General features: G+C 32.3%; 2 protein-coding genes and 1 pseudogene across 4 annotated transcripts in view; all 3 read left to right on the forward strand.

The window, feature by feature from the left end:
- The window catches only part of LOC105179351 (ubiquitin C-terminal hydrolase 13-like), a 135,692-nt pseudogene extending 112,833 nt beyond the window's left edge, over positions 1-22,859 (forward strand).
- Positions 6,310-23,931, forward strand: part of LOC148784389 (ubiquitin C-terminal hydrolase 12-like) — a 29,843-nt gene continuing 12,221 nt past the window's right edge. Inside the window, exons 1-3 of one of the 3 annotated variants that reach the window (XM_088877184.1) lie at positions 6,310-6,346; positions 6,845-6,921; positions 10,248-10,307. The gene's annotated coding sequence lies outside the window, so the exon portion shown is untranslated. Of the gene's footprint in view, positions 6,347-6,844; positions 6,922-8,850; positions 8,872-9,378; positions 9,448-10,247; positions 10,308-23,931 lie in introns of those variants that run through there. The other 2 variants (XM_088877183.1, XM_088877182.1) reach the window with 2 other exon arrangements.
- On the forward strand, positions 16,525-19,965 carry LOC148784390 (ubiquitin C-terminal hydrolase 12-like). The gene is made up of 6 exons (XM_088877186.1): positions 16,525-16,961; positions 17,812-17,867; positions 17,977-18,154; positions 18,233-18,334; positions 18,454-18,525; positions 18,668-19,965. Exons 1-6 carry the CDS (start codon positions 16,899-16,901, stop codon positions 18,713-18,715), a joined length of 519 nt encoding a protein of 172 aa, XP_088733312.1. The 5' UTR covers positions 16,525-16,898; the 3' UTR covers positions 18,716-19,965.

The raw sequence follows: 23,931 nt of genomic DNA on the forward strand, positions 1-23,931 counted from the left end.
AAGTTGATTATGTTGGAATTAAATTGATTGTATTCCATTCGTGTTGCTTGTTTATCTTGTTTGGGCTATGGTTGACATGCATATATAGATAGGACTGGTTATTTGCTTACTGAGTGGCAGGCTCATTCCCTTGCTGACATTTTCTTTCAGGAATAGACTTTGAGGTGTCTGACTGTTGAAAAATAGGTCCACGCGCTATACCCAGGCAGGTCGGGCAAGTATGCAGTTTTCTCCTCTTTGTCAGTTAGATTACAAAGCACATTTTGTTTGTACAGAGAGAATATAAGCGTACAGATTACTTGTGACGAATCACCTTGTGGTGTGTGATATGTATATATATATAATGTTGTGGGTTGATAATACCTATTATCACGTTGGAGTTACGTATACACATGGATTAAATTATTATGTGCATTTATATATATAAACACAGGGATTATAATAAGTATGACGTTTAGGGTAGGTATAGCCCTTGTAGCAAAGGGGGTGCTACATTAGGTGGTATCAGAGCAGGGATTAGATTTCCTTGGGATAGTAGACGAAATGTAATATTATACGTAAGATGTATATGCTAGGAATCTACTCACATGTGTGTATTTCATATAGGATGGAAGGGTCAAGGGAAAACGCTGCTGGCCCAACTGAGTCATTAGAGTGTGTGCAGGGTCATGATTCAGGATCAGAACATCAGGGGTTAGAATTCCAAAATAAAAATGCCTCACAACTAGAAACGAACCCCTTTACGTAACAGTTTGTTGAAATGATGCAGAGGAAATGAGAGAAAAATACCCATATTTACTCCCTGAGCCGGTAAGTTAGTTAAATTTCGAGTACAAAATTTTTATTAGGAGGGGAGAATTGTAACGGCCCAAAAATTATAATATATAATTGGGGGAATAATTGATAAATTTTTATGAAATTTAGTTAATTAGTAAATAAATTATGGGCCATAATTGGAATATAATAACACTTGAATGAATTAAATTGGAGTTCGTTATAATATTTGGGACAACTTATATTAATTAAGAAATTTAGAAAGGACGTAATGGGTATTTGAGAAAAGTTTAATTAAATAAATAAATTAATAATAATATTATATATATAATACATAAATATATACATATAATAATACATATATTATATGGTGAGAAAAGAGGAAAAGGATGAGGGTGGGGGCCACCGCCACCCCACATCTCTCTCCTCTCTCTCATGATATATATATATATATATGTAAGATATACTTTATATATTAAAGTTACTGCTTCAGAAATTTGCAATTCCTCGCGGGCGAAGGAGGAAACAGGTAATTTATGTTTTAATTTTTATTAATTCATATAATTACATTATTTAATTAGTCTTTTTATTAAATATAGTTTATATTAAGCGATGTAATATTTAATCGGAGTATTTTATGATTTTGGCTATTTAAATTAGTATCGTATTAAATATCACATTTGCTATAAAAATAATATAGTTGGTAATTAAAATATTAGATTTGTTAGCTTTAATTATTATTATAGCTAATTTACACAATTCCATTAGAATGACTAACCAAATATGTAATTCTATGTATTATTGCTTAATTAAATTGTATAGTAGGGAGAAATTGATAGAAAATTCATAGAAATATTCCAAAAATTATATTTAATAAATGGTATGTTAATAAAGAGGATTAACGAAGATTTGTACTTCGATAGAAATGGAATATTGAAGAATTATTAGAAATTGTACGAAAAATATTTAATATTATATTTAAAAGAAATTACAATATTCTCGATATATTAATTGTATGTGGTATAGCTCATTATAGGATACGGGGGTGAAGTAAAAGGACTGACAATTAGTGATAGGTAGAAAGAAACGTTGTAAGGTCGAGGTAAGTAAATAATTAGTATTATCTATATATGTTCTTTTTATTTGTGGTATTACTATTATATGACTTTGTGGTTCATGCTGATATTGTTTTATTTGAAAATATATGCGTGGTGAATGATTCAATTTGATTGACGATACTGTGTACGTGGAATGCGAAGACACGTTGAAATATCATGTTTGTTGTATGTTGTGTTGTGGAGGTCTGAAAATGAGAGTATAATGATATATTATTTTATGTTACTAGTTGCTTACAAGAATGGTGATATGTGGAAATGAGGGAGTGGTGGAAATTGAATGTAATTGTGGCGTGAATACCCCTTGACGTGTTGAAAAGCCTATAAGGCGAAATGAAATTAAAAGAGCTTTGATGCGATATGAGAAAGAAATGAAATGAAAAGAGCTTTGATGCGATATGAAAAAGATGTGATGTGAAAAGAGCTATGATGCGAAATAAAAAAGCTATGATGCGAATTGAAAGAGCTATGATGCGAAATGAGATTGATGAGCCGGCTGTCAAGGGGATTCACTTAAATTTATATAACGGTGAGATTGAGTTGGTGGGAAAAACACAATATCACCTTCTGGTAAGCAAACTAGGGAAAAATGGAGTTTTGTTGGTTGTCTTATTATGAGACAGTCATGTGGTGTAATAAAGTTGATTATGCTGGAATTAAATTGAATGTATTCCATTCGTGTTGCTTGTTTATCTTGTTTGGGCTATGGTTGACATGCATATATAGATAGGACTGGTTATTTGCTTACTGAGTGGCAGGCTCATTCCCTTGCTGACATTTTCTTTCAGGAATAGACTTTGAGTTGTGACTGTTGAAAAATAGGTCCACGCGCTATACCCAGGCAGGTCGGGCCAGTATGCAGTTTTCTCCTCTTTGTCAGTTAGAGTACAAAGCACATTTTGTTTGTACAGAGAGAATATAAGCGTACAGATTACTTGTGACGAATCACCTTGTGGTGTGTGATATGTATATATATATAATGTTGTGGGTTGATAATACCTATTATCACGTTGGAGTTACGTATACACATGGATTAAATTATTATGTGCATTTATATGTATAAACACAGGGATTACAATAAGTATGACGTTTAGGGTAGGTATAGCCCTTGTAGCAAAGGGGGTGCTACATTAGGTGGTATCAGAGCAGGGATTAGATTTCCTTGGGATAGTAGACGAAATGTAATATTATACGTAAGATGTATATGCTAGGAATCTACTCACGTGTGTGTATTTCATATAGGATGGAAGGGTCAAGGGAAAACGCTGCTGGCCCAACTGAGTCATTAGAGTGTGTGCAGGGTCATGCAGGATCAGAACATCAGGGGTTAGAATTCCAAAATAAAAATGCCTCACAACTAGAAACGAACCCCTTTACGTAACAGTTTGTTGAAATGATGCAGAGGACATGAGAGAAAAATACCCATATTTACTCCCTGAGCCGGTAAGTTAGTTAAATTTCGAGGACGAAATTTTTATTAGGAGGGGAGAATTGTAACGGCCCAAAAATTATAATATATAATTGGGGGATTAATTGATAAATTTTTATGAAATTTAGTTAATTAGTAAATAAATTATGGGCCATAATTGGAATATAATAACACTTGAATGAATTAAATTGGAGTTCGTTATAATATTTGGGACAACTTATATTAATTAAGAAATTTAGAAAGGACGTAATGGGTATTTGAGAAAAGTTTAATTAAATAAATAAATTAATAATAATATATATATAATACATAAATATATACATATAATAATACATATATTATATGGTGAGAAAAGAGGAAAAGGATGAGGGTGGGGGCCACCGCCACCCCACATCTCTCTCCTCTCTCTCATGATATATATATATATATATATGTAAGATATACTTTATATATTAAAGTTATTGCTTCAGAAATTTGCAATTCCTCGCGGGCGAAGGAGGAAACAGGTAATTTATGTTTTAATTTTTATTAATTCATATAATTACATTATTTAATTAGTCTTTTTATTAAATATAGTTTATATTAAGCGATGTACTATTTAATCGGAGTATTTTATGATTTTAGCTATTTAAATTAGTATCGTATTAAATATCACATTTGCTATAAAAATAATATAGTTGGGTAATTAAAATATTAGATTTGTTAGCTTTAATTATTATTATAGCTAATTTACACAATTCCATCGGAATGACTAACCAAATATGTAATTCTATGTATTATTGCTTAATTAAATTGTATAGTAGGGAGAAATTGATAGAAAATTCATAGAAATATTCCAAAAATTATATTTAATAAATGGTATGTTAATAAAGAGGATTAACGAAGATTTGTACTTCGATAGAAATGGAATATTGAAGAATTATTAGAAATTGTACGAAAAATATTTAATATTATATTTAAAAGAAATTACGATATTCTCGATATATTAATTGTATGTGGTATAGCTCATTCTAGGATACGGGGGTGAAGTAAAAGGACTGACAATTAGTGACAGAGTAGAAAGAAACGTTGTAAGGTCGAGGTAAGTAAATAATTAGTATTATCTATATATGTTCTTTTTATTTGTGGTATTACTATTATATGACTTTGTAGTTCATGCTGATATTGTTTTATTTGAAAATATATGCGTGGTGAATGATTCAATTTGATTGACGATACTGTGTACGTGGAATGCGAAGACACGTTGAAATATCATGTTTGTTGTATGTTGTGTTGTGGGTGTCTGAAAATGAGAGTATAATGATATATTATTTTATGTTACTAGTTGCTTACAAGAATGGTGATATGTGGAAATGAGGGAGTGGTGGAAATTGAATGTAATTGTGGCGTGAATACCCCTTGACGTGTTGAAAAGCCTATAAGGCGAAATGAAATGAAAAGAGCTTTGATGCGATATGAGAAAGAAATGAAATGAAAAGAGCTTTGATGCGATATGAAAAAGATGTGATGTGAAAAGAGCTATGATGAGAAATAAAAAAGCTATGATGCGATTGAAAGAGCTATGATGCGAAATGAGATTGATGAGCCGGCTGTCAAGGGGATTCACTTAAATTTATATAACGGTGAGATTGAGTTGGTGGGAAAAACACAATATCACCTTCTGGTAAGCAAACTAGGGAAAAATGGAGTTTTGTTGGTTGTCTTATTATGAGACAGTCATGTGGTGTAATAAAGTTGATTATGCTGGAATTAAATTGATTGTATTCCATTCGTGTTGCTTGTTTATCTTGTTTGGGCTATGGTTGACATGCATATATAGATAGGACTGGTTATTTGCTTACTGAGTGGCAGGCTCATTCCCCTGCTGACATTTTCTTTCAGGAATAGACTTTGAGTTGTGACTGTTGAAAAATAGGTCCACGCGCTATACCCAGGCAGGTCGGGCCAGTATGCAGTTTTCTCCTCTTTGTCAGTTAGAGTACAAAGCACATTTTGTTTGTACAGAGAGAATATAAGCGTACAGATTACTTGTGACGAATCACCTTGTGGTGTGTGATATGTATATATATATAATGTTGTGGGTTGATAATACCTATTATCACGTTGGAGTTACGTATACACATGGATTAAATTATTATGTGCATTTATATGTATAAACACAGGGATTACAATAAGTATGACGTTTAGGGTAGGTATAGCCCTTGTAGCAAAGGGGGTGCTACATTAGGTGGTATCAGAGCAGGGATTAGATTTCCTTGGGATAGTAGACGAAATGTAATATTATACGTAAGATGTATATGCTAGGAATCTACTCACGTGTGTGTATTTCATATAGGATGGAAGGGTCAAGGGAAAACGCTGCTGGCCCAACTGAGTCATTAGAGTGTGTGCAGGGTCATGCAGGATCAGAACATCAGGGGTTAGAATTCCAAAATAAAAATGCCTCACAACTAGAAACGAACCCCTTTACGTAACAGTTTGTTGAAATGATGCAGAGGACATGAGAGAAAAATACCCATATTTACTCCCTGAGCCGGTAAGTTAGTTAAATTTCGAGGACGAAATTTTTATTAGGAGGGGAGAATTGTAACGGCCCAAAAATTATAATATATAATTGGGGGATTAATTGATAAATTTTTATGAAATTTAGTTAATTAGTAAATAAATTATGGGCCATAATTGGAATATAATAACACTTGAATGAATTAAATTGGAGTTCGTTATAATATTTGGGACAACTTATATTAATTAAGAAATTTAGAAAGGACGTAATGGGTATTTGAGAAAAGTTTAATTAAATAAATAAATTAATAATAATATATATATAATACATAAATATATACATATAATAATACATATATTATATGGTGAGAAAAGAGGAAAAGGATGAGGGTGGGGGCCACCGCCACCCCACATCTCTCTCCTCTCTCTCATGATATATATATATATATATATGTAAGATATACTTTATATATTAAAGTTATTGCTTCAGAAATTTGCAATTCCTCGCGGGCGAAGGAGGAAACAGGTAATTTATGTTTTAATTTTTATTAATTCATATAATTACATTATTTAATTAGTCTTTTTATTAAATATAGTTTATATTAAGCGATGTACTATTTAATCGGAGTATTTTATGATTTTAGCTATTTAAATTAGTATCGTATTAAATATCACATTTGCTATAAAAATAATATAGTTGGGTAATTAAAATATTAGATTTGTTAGCTTTAATTATTATTATAGCTAATTTACACAATTCCATCGGAATGACTAACCAAATATGTAATTCTATGTATTATTGCTTAATTAAATTGTATAGTAGGGAGAAATTGATAGAAAATTCATAGAAATATTCCAAAAATTATATTTAATAAATGGTATGTTAATAAAGAGGATTAACGAAGATTTGTACTTCGATAGAAATGGAATATTGAAGAATTATTAGAAATTGTACGAAAAATATTTAATATTATATTTAAAAGAAATTACGATATTCTCGATATATTAATTGTATGTGGTATAGCTCATTCTAGGATACGGGGGTGAAGTAAAAGGACTGACAATTAGTGACAGAGTAGAAAGAAACGTTGTAAGGTCGAGGTAAGTAAATAATTAGTATTATCTATATATGTTCTTTTTATTTGTGGTATTACTATTATATGACTTTGTAGTTCATGCTGATATTGTTTTATTTGAAAATATATGCGTGGTGAATGATTCAATTTGATTGACGATACTGTGTACGTGGAATGCGAAGACACGTTGAAATATCATGTTTGTTGTATGTTGTGTTGTGGGTGTCTGAAAATGAGAGTATAATGATATATTATTTTATGTTACTAGTTGCTTACAAGAATGGTGATATGTGGAAATGAGGGAGTGGTGGAAATTGAATGTAATTGTGGCGTGAATACCCCTTGACGTGTTGAAAAGCCTATAAGGCGAAATGAAATGAAAAGAGCTTTGATGCGATATGAGAAAGAAATGAAATGAAAAGAGCTTTGATGCGATATGAAAAAGATGTGATGTGAAAAGAGCTATGATGAGAAATAAAAAAGCTATGATGCGATTGAAAGAGCTATGATGCGAAATGAGATTGATGAGCCGGCTGTCAAGGGGATTCACTTAAATTTATATAACGGTGAGATTGAGTTGGTGGGAAAAACACAATATCACCTTCTGGTAAGCAAACTAGGGAAAAATGGAGTTTTGTTGGTTGTCTTATTATGAGACAGTCATGTGGTGTAATAAAGTTGATTATGCTGGAATTAAATTGATTGTATTCCATTCGTGTTGCTTGTTTATCTTGTTTGGGCTATGGTTGACATGCATATATAGATAGGACTGGTTATTTGCTTACTGAGTGGCAGGCTCATTCCCCTGCTGACATTTTCTTTCAGGAATAGACTTTGAGTTGTGACTGTTGAAAAATAGGTCCACGCGCTATACCCAGGCAGGTCGGGCCAGTATGCAGTTTTCTCCTCTTTGTCAGTTAGAGTACAAAGCACATTTTGTTTGTACAGAGAGAATATAAGCGTACAGATTACTTGTGACGAATCACCTTGTGGTGTGTGATATGTATATATATATAATGTTGTGGGTTGATAATACCTATTATCACGTTGGAGTTACGTATACACATGGATTAAATTATTATGTGCATTTATATGTATAAACACAGGGATTACAATAAGTATGACGTTTAGGGTAGGTATAGCCCTTGTAGCAAAGGGGGTGCTACATTAGGTGGTATCAGAGCAGGGATTAGATTTCCTTGGGATAGTAGACGAAATGTAATATTATACGTAAGATGTATATGCTAGGAATCTACTCACGTGTGTGTATTTCATATAGGATGGAAGGGTCAAGGGAAAACGCTGCTGGCCCAACTGAGTCATTAGAGTGTGTGCAGGGTCATGCAGGATCAGAACATCAGGGGTTAGAATTCCAAAATAAAAATGCCTCACAACTAGAAACGAACCCCTTTACGTAACAGTTTGTTGAAATGATGCAGAGGACATGAGAGAAAAATACCCATATTTACTCCCTGAGCCGGTAAGTTAGTTAAATTTCGAGGACGAAATTTTTATTAGGAGGGGAGAATTGTAACGGCCCAAAAATTATAATATATAATTGGGGGATTAATTGATAAATTTTTATGAAATTTAGTTAATTAGTAAATAAATTATGGGCCATAATTGGAATATAATAACACTTGAATGAATTAAATTGGAGTTCGTTATAATATTTGGGACAACTTATATTAATTAAGAAATTTAGAAAGGACGTAATGGGTATTTGAGAAAAGTTTAATTAAATAAATAAATTAATAATAATATTATATATATAATACATAAATATATACATATAATAATACATATATTATATGGTGAGAAAAGAGGAAAAGGATGAGGGTGGGGGCCACCGCCACCCCACATCTCTCTCCTCTCTCTCATGATATATATATATATATATATGTAAGATATACTTTATATATTAAAGTTACTGCTTCAGAAATTTGCAATTCCTCGCGGGCGAAGGAGGAAACAGGTAATTTATGTTTTAATTTTTATTAATTCATATAATTACATTATTTAATTAGTCTTTTTATTAAATATAGTTTATATTAAACGATGTACTATTTAATCGGAGTATTTTATGATTTTGGCTATTTAAATTAGTATCGTATTAAATATCACATTTGCTATAAAAATAATATAGTTGGGTAATTAAAATATTAGATTTATTTAGCTTTAATTATTATTATAGCTAATTTACACAATTCCATCGGAATGACTAACCAAATATGTAATTCTATGTATTATTGCTTAATTAAATTGTATAGTAGGGAGAAATTGATAGAAAATTCATAGAAATATTTCAAAAATTATATTTAATAAATGGTATGTTAATAAAGAGGATTAACGAAGATTTGTACTTCGATAGAAATGGAATATTGAAGAATTATTAGAAATTGTACGAATAATATTTAATATTATATTTAAAAGAAATTACGATATTCTCGATATATTAATTGTATGTGGTATAGCTAATTATAGGATACGGGGGTGAAGTAAAAGGACTGACAATTAGTGACAGAGTAGAAAGAAACGTTGTAAGGTCGAGGTAAGTAAATAATTAGTATTATCTATATATGTTCTTTTTATTTGTGGTATTACTATTATATGACTTTGTGGTTAATGCTGATATTGTTTTATCTGAAAATATATGCGTGGTGAATGATTCAATTTGATTGACGATACTGTGTACGTGGAATGCGAAGACACGTTGAAATATCATGTTTGTTGTATGTTGTGTTGTGGGTGTCTGAAAATGAGAGTATAATGATATATTATTTTATGTTACTAGTTGCTTACAAAAATGGTGATATGTGGAAATGAGGGAGTGGTGGAAATTGAATGTAATTGTGGCGTGAATACCCCTTGACGTGTTGAAAAGCCTATAAGGCGAAATGAAATGAAAAGAGCTTTGATGCGATATGAGAAAGAAATGAAATGAAAAGAGCTTTGATGCGATATGAAAAAGATGTGATGTGAAAAGAGCTATGATGCGAAATAAAAGAGCTATGATGCGAATTGAAAGAGCTATGATGCGAAATGAGATTGATGAGCCGGCTGTCAAGGGGATTCACTTAAATTTATATAACGGTGAGATTGAGTTGGTGGGAAAACACAATATCACCTTCTGGTAAGCAAACTAGGGAAAAATGGAGTTTTGTTGGTTGTCTTATTATGAGACAGTCATGTGGTGTAATAAAGTTGATTATGTTGGAATTAAATTGATTATATTCCATTCGTGTTGCTTGTTTATCTTGTTTGGGCTATGGTTGACATGCATATATAGATAGGACTGGTTATTTGCTTACTGAGTGGCAGGCTCATTCCCCTGCTGACATTTTCTTTCAGGAATAGACTTTGAGGGTGTCTGACTGTTGAAGAATAGGTCCACGCGCTATACCAAGGCAGGTCGGTATAGCCCTTGTAGCAAAGGGGGTGCTACATTTATTCTTATTCTAAAAATAAGTTCTTAAATTATTTGGATACATATGATGCTTGAGCTTTTATGACATTACAGTGTTAGACATAATAAGCTTTTGGATTAATTATATTTTGTCATCCGCACTATGACCGTTTTTATACATTGGCATCTAAACTTTTTTTGTGTCAACTTACCATCTTAACTTTACAAAATTTTACACTTTGCCATTTATAACTATTTCTCAACCAAGTTTTTTAGCGAAAAAAACATCACATGCAAGGCGCATGTGATGTTTAAGGATTATGTGATGTGATATTTTTCACATATATACAACATGCAATGTTCTTCCGGCATAAAATCAACAAAACGATGATCATATATGGCAAAGTACTAATTTCGCAAAGTTTTTATGATAAGTTGACACCAAAAAAAATTTCTATGGCGAAGCGTAAAAATGGGCGTAGTTCGAATAGTAAAATATAATTTACCCTAAGCTTTTTATATCGTAATAGTAACCAAAAAATTCATCAAACTCTTAGAATTTAAAATTATACAAATAGATAATTTTGTTGTGGCCGGATGTGAATCATATGAAGGTTAAAACTGAAATATTAACAAAATTATGAGTGTGTTTTTGTTTTTTGGATATTATTTGAAGAACTTATAAGATACTTTAAAAACAAGATAGGTGAACTTAACCTTTTCTTAAAGAGCTTATAAGATCCAAAATATCTTACTTAGGATCTCATGTGCTCTTCAAGAAAAAAAAAAAAAAAGAATTACTAAATGGTTCTCAAGAGCTTATAGTGTTCTAAACATCTTATAAAATGTTTCGATCATGTGCTCATAAGCTTAGCCAAACACCCTGTTATCCTTTTTCTATATATTTCGCATTAGTAAAATTTTTTGCTCGTGTAGGAGAGGTTGAAGAGGGAGAAAAAAGAGAAAGAACTAAATAAGAAAAAAAAAGCAGAAGCTAATATGTACATGATTTTAAAGGTAAATTATATTGACATTTCTTTTACATAGTTGTTGTTGTGGTTATTCTTGTTGTTACTTGTACTGTGTCGGGAAAGTAGCATGTTTCGTCCAGTAAGTTAGTAATTTTAACCATTTAACATTCTACTATTCCTTAAATATCCATAATGTAATTAAAGTTGTACTATGTTGGGAAAATAATATTTTTCGTATCGCAATTTAAGGTCTTTCTACTTTTTGTCCCACTGGTTATGGAATTCTCACTTTTGTCCCTGTAACTTATGAAAAGTAACACTTTTGGTCTCATTAAACCTTTCTATTAGATATTTTAACGAAAACACGTGGTCGTTGGGCCTTTACACTTTTGGTCCCTTGGTTACATGACTCTCACTTTATTCTGAATTTAAAAATACAGCACTTTTGTTCACATGCACTGAACTATCACGTAGTGTTTTTCGTTAATTATCTAATAAAAATGTGTCATGAGACTAAAAGTGCTAAATTTTGAAAGTTAGTAACCAAAAGTGATAGTCCCATAACCAATGGGACCAAAAGTGGACGGCTTCATTTTATGGGAAGAAAAATGTTATTTTCCCATACTTGTACTATGTTCGTATTAGGTAAAATAGAAGATGATTGATAGGAAGAGATTGCCAGAGAATTTCTTGCACCAGTGTACTTCCAGCATTTCTGGCTATAGGGAAAGCGCCAGAATAAAAGTCATCGTCCTAATCGGCCATTGACACTCCTAGAGGAGTCCTACACCATAAACATCTCTTGCTTCTTAATTATAATTTTTATCACTTTTGCCACATCATTATGCGGTTTTTCATGATTGTGTTCACATTGGATTTTCTACTCCTATTGCATCTTCTATTTAGTTTCACATATATATTTGGACGTGCATAAAATCTTTTCCCTAGATAAAATTAATAACATAATTTTTATACACGTGATATGTATATATGAAATAAAATAGAAGATGCAACGAGAATTATAATAGAAAATATAGTTCGAGTCGTGTTGGGTAATATATAGCATTGGCTTTTTATTTTCTATTTTCTTTTGGGTAATTGTAAGGGTATAAGTTCGACAAAATTTTAAGATTGAAACTCAAGTTAAGGCTTGACATAACATGAAAAGGAAAAACTAAGTTCGAACTCAATGTTATTTATTAAGAAAATTTAAAATTTTGATTGGGAAGATAACTTTAAAACATTAATGTATTTAACAATATTTATTAAACATATTACACAAACAAAAGAAAGAATTACCGATGTTTAATCATAAAATATTGTATATATACATTTTTTTTAATCAAAAGTGGTTAATAAATTATGAAAGTATAATGGCAATTATAAATTATCAAATTGAATGTATAATAATATTTAAATATTTTTACTAATCGATTATTACAAAGTATAAAATTTTAAAAACTTCTTACATATGCCAATTATACAAAATAGATTAGTTTAGTTAGCAAAGATGTGTAAAGATACAAATTAATTAATGTAAATATTTAAACATAACTTGCTAATTTACATATTTCATTAATAAAGTATAAAACATATAAAAATATTCAGTATTTCTTGGAATTTTTCATTACTATAAAGAAGATTATCTTCCAAATGTTTTTAGTTCTAAATTAATTATATAACAAAATTGTTTAATAATATAAATATATATGTATTGAAAAGATATTTTTGTAAAAATAAAACCAAACTGATTATGAAATAATTAAGATACCGCTACAGCAATTTAAATTATTATTTTGTTAATTATGTAAAATGAAAGAGAAGAACAAGTAGTATTATATCTCAATGTATAGAACAACATAAAAAAAATACTAAATCATTTATTAATCATAACTTTAGTAAATATATAAGTTAAATATCAGATTATTTTATAGAATTCAAAAAATAAGATATTCATTGAACGCAATTCTAATATATTTTACATTATATTATTAAATATGTATTTATTTAGGGATAATTAGACCGCCTTTTCTTTAAGTTTGGTATAATTATACATAAACTTTATGTCATTTGAAAAATTACATCTAGTACTACTAATTTTATATTCATCTAACAAATAGTTTTTCCCAGTAGTGAAAATTCACCAAATGTGCTGATATTAGCAAAACAAAATTAAATGAAAATCCAGATTTTGCCTTTGATTGACTTATTACTGATGTATTGTAGGTCAAATATTTTTTTTCTATTTAACCTGCTCTTATACATCTTCACGCACGCTAATGCATTTGAGGAGATATATTTTCACCGTTATAAAGGTTGTTTTGCTAGGAAAAATTTGTTTGACCTGCAATAAGTGATAAATCATTTGCAGATAAATAGAGTTTTCCATTCCAATATCTTTTACTAATATATAAGAATATTCTATGAATTTTAACTAATAGAGGGATTAAATTATTGAATGAAAATAAAAGGTATTGTTACTAAATGTAATTTTTCAAACTACAGACAGTTTATGTATCATTACCTCAAATTTTAATGAACGATTGTATAATCATCCCATTTGTATAAAATGTCTGTAAAACTAAAGTTATATAAGTATTAAAAAAAAAAGAGGAAACTTGCAGATAGAAACATATGTGGAAGGCGTGGTTAGAGTTTGTTGATTGGCTCTGCTTTTGATCTTGATCGACACCGTTTCCACTTCGGAGTAACTTACACGGGTACTAAAAGACACTTAACATTTTGATTGTCAGCCATATGATTGTATGAACATTTCAGATTGTTATATGATTGTAGGTAAGCCATTTAAAGAGGTTATCAAGTAACAATCCCAATGCTGATAAATAGAGCGTGCACAGGTAATTCATGATAATTCCAAATTTATGTAGTAAATGAGCTTTGAAGGCCTTTCTTTATATCATTGGTCTTATTAAATCTCTGAATCCTAATAGAATTTTGTTAGCTGCAACTTAAAATGAAACCCACATGCAACTGTTTTCATTAGATGGAGCTATTATTGCATCTGTCAAATGTCATGGAGATGAATATAACTCATGTTACATGCAATTTCTTTGCAAGGACTAAAAAATTGCTACTCACATATAGAGTTTAAATGGTGAAGATATCTTAAAACAAAATGCCCAAATATATTTTAAATGGTGAAGATATCTTGAGTTCTTTGCTTCTCAAGAGATAAAGTTTGAGCACACAGTCGTGTGCGTACATTGACACGGGACTTACATTTGCATTTAACCAGGTATATAAAAATCACAAGCACAAGCATCTTGTCAGGACAAAGATTGTATTTTGATAACTTTCTGGTTTCTTCTATTGCAGCTAGAGAATGGGACATTATCTGGTATCAAAAGTCACAGCCTGCTAAAACAATGAAACTATTTCGTTGCCAGGATATTCCATCTTTCCTTGAATACCAACATAGCCTTTAAGTACATTTTCATAAATATTGTGTTCATATTAATTAGTAATATTTATCTATATGCATTTGCATCTTAGCTAGAATCACTATATTCTAGTTACAAGATATATGTTTCACATGTCATATTTCATTTTTATGTTGATGGTGTTGCTGGATTGTGGGAATATCTTTTCCTAAAGTATCAAACATAATCCATATTGGTCTAAGTTGGACCTTTTCAGCATATAGTTTATTTCGATAGCTCATTAATGTTTTTCGAAATTGCCTCTTTCACAACTAGCAGTTCTTCATATTTTAGCTTTTCTTTAATGTAAACACATCACTCTGAAGATGTCCAATCCTCTTCTTATTTTCCCCCTGGTTGCTTGTTTTGTAGGAATATTTTAAATATGTTGGGTGTTTCCTAGTTATTCTCTAACCTTGAACCAAAAAATATTTTGAAGGAGGTTCCATTTTATGAGACTGAAAACCATGTACAATTTTCAACTTTCATGCAATTTTTTGTTATTCGAATTTTGAGAAATATGAAACCTCTCGTACTTTCCTCCCTCCGTACCTAGACATGGATGAGCATGCAAGTCAAGCTGACTTCTTTCTCAACCTTATTCCCTCCAAACCTAAACATGGGAGAGCATTCACATCATGCTCACTACTTTTGCAATTTCCTCCCTCTGGAGTTAGACGCGAGTGAGCACGTACGTCATACTTGTTTTTCAATTTCCACCATCTAGACCTAGACACGGATTACATTGCAAGACAAGCTAACTTTTTTCTCACCTTCCTCCCCCTGAACTTAGATGCGGATGAGCATGCACGTCACACTTACTCCATGTCTTCCTCCTTCCAAACCTAGATCCAGATGAGCATTTACGAGAAGCTCAGGTTCCTCCCTCCAGACCTAGATGCGGATAAGCATTTATGTCAAGCTCACTTCATGTCTTCCTCTCTCCCAACATAGATGCGGATGCACATTTATGTGAAAACTCACTTTATACGTTCCTCCATCCGAACCTAGGTGCAGATGAGCATGCATGTGCCTACTTCCTTGTCACATTCAACTTTTAGTTATTTTTAATGAGAGTATAACTCTACTAGATTTTGTCCTTGTTATTCCTTCAAATAGTTCCTTCTCAATCCAATTCTCTTCTATAGGTTCCCTTTATAGTGTAATATTAATAGTTATTTATAATTTTAGACTGCATATAATAGCTTTGCATATGAATGAAAACCATATCTCTAGCTTTCTCGAGTTTACACTTATCCAATATCTCGCGCCTAGAAAATGAATCCTTATATTTTTACTTGAATTTTATACTTAAAAATAGCAATAAGAGGGCTAACATAGATTAGACTCGTATTTGCTACATTGGAGCTTGCTATTGCAAGAACCCTATGCTGCAAATCTCTTAAGATGAACAGCCCATTTATTTCACTGCCATATTAGACATTGTGTTCTTGCTTGCTCTCAAACTTATATTTTATTTTTCTCTACGTGTTTCTCCTCCTTGAGATAGTCCCTTTTATCACATAGTCAATGATGTGCTGCATATTGACTATTGTATAAGCTACCTAAAGATAGTGTAGTTAAATTACTTTCCTAGCCCATATTATTTGTTTCATAAAAAGGTTTTACCTATTGAAGTATTTGGATATCTGATGCAATTATTCGCTTAAAATTATAGAAAATATAAAACATGTACATTGTCTCTCCAAGAAAGCATGATTCATGCTGGAGTATAATGTTATATTATCCAATGATGTTGTTGGATTTTTTGGCCCATGGCCCCCCCCCCACTTGGATGGCAGCCCACTTGTTGCCAGGCCCATTACCTGACCCGACCCTTCTTCTACTTAACCCTATTCTTCTACTATTCAGTCGGTGCCTCTTCCTCTCCCTCCTTTCTATCTCTGATTTTGTTCCTCTCAAGTTTCCATTGCTCTTGGAAATCCCTCATCATCTCACCTCTTTCTATCTATGTTCTCTGTGTTCTATTAGTATATATATATATTGGTTTTAAAGAGATAGAACAACAACAAAACGAAAACCCCTTTTCGTGAAATACTTTGCGAGAATATTTGCTGAGTGTGAAAGAAACTTCTTAGTGGAATTTTAAGTGATTCTAAATGAAGCCTAAGTGGTCTCATTATGGATCTTTGTGTCTTGGTGGCTTTGTGATTTTTTTGCAACCATGAGGGTTGTCGGCCGGTGGTGGCACTTGGGCATTCGGTTGCCAGATCTGGCTCCTAAGCCGGTTACTTTACTGCTTTCCGTATTGTTATTATTCTATTATTCTTCTTTATTCATTGATCTAAAATTATTGTATAAGAGTTTTCAAATCCACCATTATCTCTGTAAATATTGTTTCATTTGGGTTCATCACTTTGTGGATAAATTCCCAATAGATCTCATTATATTATCTTTCACGATTCTTTGAAATTCCTCGCTGTTTCTGTTTCTTCCTCTCTTGCTCCTTGTTTCTCGTTATCTTAGTGTGATGCCTATGTTTGTGTGCTTTATTGCTTTTCGACTTCTCTTTTATTTTCTCTCTTTGCATTTCTCCGCCTTGAAATGGTCCCTTTTATCACATAGTTGATGTTGTGCCTCATATTGACTGTATACGTTAATTGCCTGAACAAAGCATTATTAATTACTTTCCTAGCCCGTATTATTTGTTTGACTATAAAAGGTTTTACCTATTGAAGTATTTTGGTATTTGATACTATTAATTGCTTAGATATACAAAATATAAAATTTGTACATTGTCACCTCCAAGAAATAATGAATCATATCGGAGTATAATATCATCAAGTGATCTGATCATATTATCCTCCACGATTCTTTAAAATTTTTGCTCTTTCTCTTGCACCTGGTCTTGATTCCCATTATCTTAGTGTGCATGTGCTTGTGTATACCTGGACACTATTAGTTACTCAATGTACCTCATTTATAACATCTATTTCCTTTCAGTGACCCCAAAAAATAATGCTTCTAAGTCAAAAAGTATTATTTTTCCCCGTAACTACCTTCTTGTTAAAACAATGATGTGATGCTTCTAACTTTCATCTAATATATCCTGCCTTTTTTGGTTTGTTGTTCTGCAGGTTATCCACTTTCGCTCCTGGGAAAGGCCTAAAAAGGATGAATTTTGTATACAACTGTGAGTTCAATAGAAGATAGACTTTTAATTCTAGAGTGTAATTTCCTATGTTATGATTGGTAATATTGATCCACATAACGCCGCTATTCAACTTCCACTAATTATGAAGGTCAAAGCTTGATTCATATTATGAAGTTGTTAATAAAGTAGCGAACCAACTCGGAGTTAATGATCCATCCAAACTACGGCTCACATCACACAATATGTACTCTCAGCGACCAAAAGCTCATCCTATAAGATATCGAGGAGCAGAAAACTTGTTAGAGATGCTGCTGCATTACGGACAAGTACGCATTCATACAACTCTAAGTCGGGGTTCATTTGATGAGGGTGTGAAACTAACAAAGCATTAATTTCTTGTTCAGCTTTCTGGTATTCTGTACTTTGATGTAGGGGATATACCTCTGCCAGAATTGCAAGAGTTGAGAACCCTCAAACTAGCTTTCAGCTATGCGGCAAACTCTGATGTGAGTATTCATTCATAATTGGACTTTATGCTCCTATACAAGTGCATACATATGCAAGACTTGCAAAGTTATTATATATTTAGCAGACATTAAATATCTTATTTGTTTTCCATATATAGCTGGAAACTCACAGTATTAGGCTGCCAAAAGAAAGCATTGTGGGTGATGTGCTTGAGCATCTCAAGGAGAAGGTAATATAACTGACAAGTTATTACCGAGAGTCTGCGTGTGTGCTCCTAGAATTCTAAGATTTGTCGCTTAACATAGCGTATATGATTTTTAACTTTTGCAATGTTTACATTAAACAAGTGAAACTTTCTCATCCAAATGCAGAGCTCAGGTTGCTGGAAGTATTATCGCACAAGATTTATAAGGTCCTGAATTACTGCATCTTCTTTTTGTTTCATTCATTAGTTTCGTAATAATAATGTCAAAATAATATTTTTCTAAACATTTACTTAATAATCCAACTGAAATAGTTAAATTCAATTTATTTTATGTTGAAAAATCTTGTATGGGTTGACTACACACAAATTGCACGTGTCGGAGATATGCACTTTGACTTGGAAGTTGAGTCTCAGAACTTGCTAGGTTTTTGTATTTTTCCCTTGTGCTCTTCACTTAGTAAATTGTATATTGTGTTTCCAAATGGATGTTATAAATTTCTTATTCTAGCCTTCTATGCTTATTTTTTTAAGTTGTTGAAACTCCAAGTTCCTACAGATACATCCTAATAGTGATAAGATAGCAACAATAAATGAGAATCGCTGGGCTTTACGAGCAAAGGAGGTCTATTTCTATCTCTATACATATGTGTGTCTATGTATAAAAATGCTTTCATTTTTCAGGTGATACACATAACAAAAAATATCTTGTTAATTGTTTTCCATGTTAGTACTGTGTCTTTGATAGGCTATGACACGTTTTCCTATAAAATTGGCTTCCCCATATGTTCATCTTAAATATCAATAATTTCTCCACTTTTATAATTTCTCATTGCAGATTTTAGAGGAAGAGAAATTTCTTGGACCAAGTAAATGTTTGATTCATGTGTGTCCCTTCATGCATGAGGATGCTCAAAATCAGACGGTAGTATTTCAGTTCGTTACTTCATAGTTTTCCTTAGATATTTGTACTCATTCTACGTCTGTATTTCAACTGCAAGTGCATCTCTTTCATTTTCTTCCTTTTAATTCTTATATATTCATTCTGCTTCTGGCAGCAAATTAAAACTCTTGGCGAACCATTCTTATTGATGATCAATGATGGTGAAACTTTTTCTTGAATCAAGGTTCTTGTGCAGAACAAGTTGCAATTACGAGATGAGGAATTTTAGAAGGTATTCCAGCCCTAGCCTAATTGTTACAATAACTTTAAATGAAGATGATGGTATGATGCTTATGTGGTTAGGCATGCTACATCTTCTACTTTCAGCTTGAATCTTCTCAATTTTATGCAGTGGAGATTTGCTTTTGTGTCACATAGTCAAGTAGAATACATGGAGGACTTAGATACTTTGTTCGACCATTTCCAGGTCTCACTCACTCTCTCACACAGACACACTCTGTGACAATATTTATATGCAGATGCGCTTAAAATTTCATACTATGTTTTGACTCTATAGAGAAGCAGTATTTTTGCTTCTTGGGAGCAATATCTTGAATTGGAACACGTTAACAATACCCCTAGAAGGCTCGTGCAGCAAATTAGGTCATCTATACCGTGTTTTATTTTTATTTTTTAATAAATTTGATTTTGTTGCTCGATGTTGATAATTTTGCCGAAAGCTTTGCTGAAAAACCTATTTGCAAAACTTTCAGCAACATTATCAACACCGAGCAACAATCAGATTTAGTAAAAAAAAATGAAAATAAAACAAGGTATAGATTACCGAATTTGCTGCAGGAGCTTTCTAGGGGTATTGTCAACGTGTTCCAGTCCAAGATATTGCTCCAAAGAAACACAAATACTGCTTCTCTGTAGAGTCAATACATATTATGAAATTTAAACGCATCTGCATATAAATATTGTTGCAGAGTGTGTCTATGTGAGAGAATGAGTGAGACCTGGAAATGATCGAACAAAGTATCTGAGTCCTCCAAGTATTCTGCTTGACTATGCTACAGAAAAGCAAATCTCCACTACATGAAATCGAGAAGATTCAAGCAGAAAGTAGAAGTTGTAGCATGCCTAACCACATAAGTATCATACCATCATCTTCATTTAAAGTGATTGTAACAATTTGGATCGGCCTGGAATACCTTCGAAAATTCCTCATCTCGTACTTGCAACTTGTTCTGCACACGAACCTTGATATGAGACAAAGTTTCACCATCATTTATCATCAATAAAAATGGCTCGCCAAGAGTTTTAATTCGCTGCCGAAGCAAAATGAATATATAAGATTTAAAAGGAAGAAAATGAAAGAGATGCACTTGCAGTTGAAATAGAGAGGTAGAATGAGTACAAATATCTGAGGAAAACTATGAAGTAACGAACTGAAAATACTACCGTCTGATTTTGAGCATCCTCATGCATGAAGTGACACACATGAATCAAACATTTACTTGCGCCAAGAAATTTCTCTTCCTCTGGAATCTGCAATGAGAAATTATAAAAATGGAGAAATTGTTGATTTTAAAGATGAACATATGGGGAAGCCAATTTTAAAGGAAAAAGTGTCGTAGCCTATAAAGACACAGTAATAACATGGAAAGCAACTAGCAAGATATTTTTTTTTTATGTGTACCACCTGAAAAATGAAAGCATTTATATACATAGACACACATATGTATAGAGATAGAAACAGACCTCCTCTGCTCGTAAAGTCCAACGATTGTCATTTATTGCTGCGATCTTATCAGTATTAGGAAATATCTGTAGGAACTTAGAGTTTCAGCAACTTAAAAAAATAAGCATAGAAGGCTAGACACAAGGAATTTCTAACATCCATTTGGAAGCACAATATTAAATTTAACTATGTGAAGAGCACAAGGCCAAAATACAAAACCTCACAAGTACTGAGACTAAACTTCCATGTCGGAGTGCATATCTTCGACATGTCCAATTTGTGTGTAGTCAACCCATACAATATTTTTCGGCATAAAATAAATTAAATTTAACTATTTAAGTTGGATTATTAAGTAAAAGTTTAGAAGAATATTATTTTGATATTAATATTACGAAACTAATGAATGAAACAAAAAGAAGATGCAATAATTCAAGACCTTATAGATCTTGTGCGATAAAACTTCCAGCAACTTGAGCTCTGCATTTGGACGAGAAAGTTTCACCTGTTTAACGTAAACATTGCAACAGTTAAAAATCATATAATGCTATGTTATACGACAAATCTTAGAATTCTATGAACACACACACGCACACTTTCGGTAATAACTTGTTAGCTATATTACCTTCTCCTTGAGATGCTCAAGCACGTCACCGACAGTGCTTTCTTTTGGCAACCTAATACTGTGGGTTTCCAGCTATATATGGAAAACAAATGAGATATTTAGTGTTTGCTAAATATATAATAAATTTTCAAGTCTTGCATATGTATGCACTTGTATAGGAGCATAAAGTCCACTTATGAATGAATACTCACTTCAGAGTTTACCGCATAGCTGAAAGCTAGTTTGAGGATTCTCAACTCTTGTAATTCTGGCAGAGGTATATCCACTACTTCAAAGTATAGAATATCAGAAAGCTAAGCAAGAAAGTAATGCTTTGTCAATGCTTTGTTAGTTTCACACCCTCATCAAATGAACCCCGACTTAGAGTTGTATGAATGCGTACTTGGTCGTAATGCAGCAGCATCTCTAACAAGTTTTCTACTCCTCAATATCTTATAGGATAAGCTTTTGGTCGTTAAGAGTAGATATTGTGTGATGTCAGCCGTAGTTTGGACGGATCATCGACTCCGAGTTGGTTCGCTACTCTCTTAGCAACTTCATCATATGAATCAAGCTTTGACCTTCACAATTAGTGAAATTTGAATAGCAGCGTCAAGTGGATCAATATTACCAATCATAACATAGGAAATTACACTCGAGAACTAAAAGTCTGTCTTTTATTGAACTCACAGTTGTAAACAAAATTCATCCTTTTCAGGCCTTTCCAAGGAGCGAAAATGGATAACCTGCAGAATTAAAAACCAAAAAAGTCAGGATATATTAGATGAAAGTTAGAAGCATCACATAGTTGCTTTAACAAGAAGGTAGTGATGGGGTAAAAGAATACTTTTCGACTTAGAACCATTATTTTGGAGTCACTGAAAGGACATAGATAATATAAATGGGGTACATTGAGTAACTAATAGTGTCCAGGTATGCATACGCACATGCACACTAAGATAATGGGAATCAAGACCAGGTGCAAGAGAAAGAGCAAAAATTTTAAAGAGTCGTGGAAGATAATATGATGAGATCACTCGATAATATTATACTCCGATATGATTCATTGTTTCTCGGAGGTGACAATATACAAATTTTATATTTTGTATATTTTTAAGCAAATAATAGGATCAAATACCAAAATACTTCAATAGGTAAAACCTTTTGTAGTGAAACAAATAAAACGGGCTACGAAAGTAATTAATTATGCTTTCTTCAGGCAATTAATGTATACAATAGTCAATATGAGGCCTAGCATCGACTATGTGATAAAAGGGACCATTTCAAGGAGGAGAAATGCAAAGAGAGAAAATAAAAGAGAAGTCAAAGAGGAATAAAGCACACAAACATAGTCATCACACTAAGATAACGAGAAACAAGGAGCAAGAGAGGGAGAAATATAAAGAGCGAGGAATTTCAAAAAATCATGGAAGATAATATGATGAGATCAGTTGGGAATTTATCCACAAAGTGATGAACCCAAATAAAACAATAACTATAGAGATAATGGTAGATATGAAAACCCTTATACAATAATTTAAGATCAAATGAACCCCAACATAGAGTTGTATGAATGCTTACTTGGTCGTAATGCAACAGCATCTCTGACAAGTTTTCTACTCCTCGATATGTTCTAGGATGAGACTTTTGGTCGCTGAGAGTAGATATTGTGTAATGAATGCCGTAGTTTGGACGGATCATTGACTCCGAGTTGGTTCGCTACTCTCTTAACAACTTCATCATATGAATCAAGCTTTGACCTTCAAAATTAGTGAAATTTGAATAGCAGCGTTAAGTGGATCAACATTACCAATCATAACATAGGAAATTACACTCCAGAATTAAAAATCTGTTATTTATTGAACTCACAGTTGTAAACAAAATTCAACCTTTTCAGACCTTTCCAAGGAGCGAAAGTGGATAACATGCAGAATTACAACCAAAGAAGTCAGGATATATTAGATGAAAGTTAGAAGCATCACATCGTTGCTTTAAGAAGAAGGTACTTACGGGGAAAAAGAATACTTTTAGACTTAGAACCATTATTTTGGGGTCACTGAAAGGAAATAGATGTGATAAATGGGGTATATTGAGTAAAATAGTGTCCAGGTATGCACACGCACATCGACACTAAGATAATGGGAATCAAGACCAGGTGCAAGAGAAAGAGCAAAAAATTTAAAGAGTCGTGGGAGATAATATGAT

This window comes from Sesamum indicum, linkage group LG13, assembly GCF_026168435.1.
Source record: "Sesamum indicum cultivar Baizhima isolate 11 linkage group LG13, ASM2616843v1, whole genome shotgun sequence".
NCBI lineage: Eukaryota > Viridiplantae > Streptophyta > Magnoliopsida > Lamiales > Pedaliaceae > Sesamum > Sesamum indicum.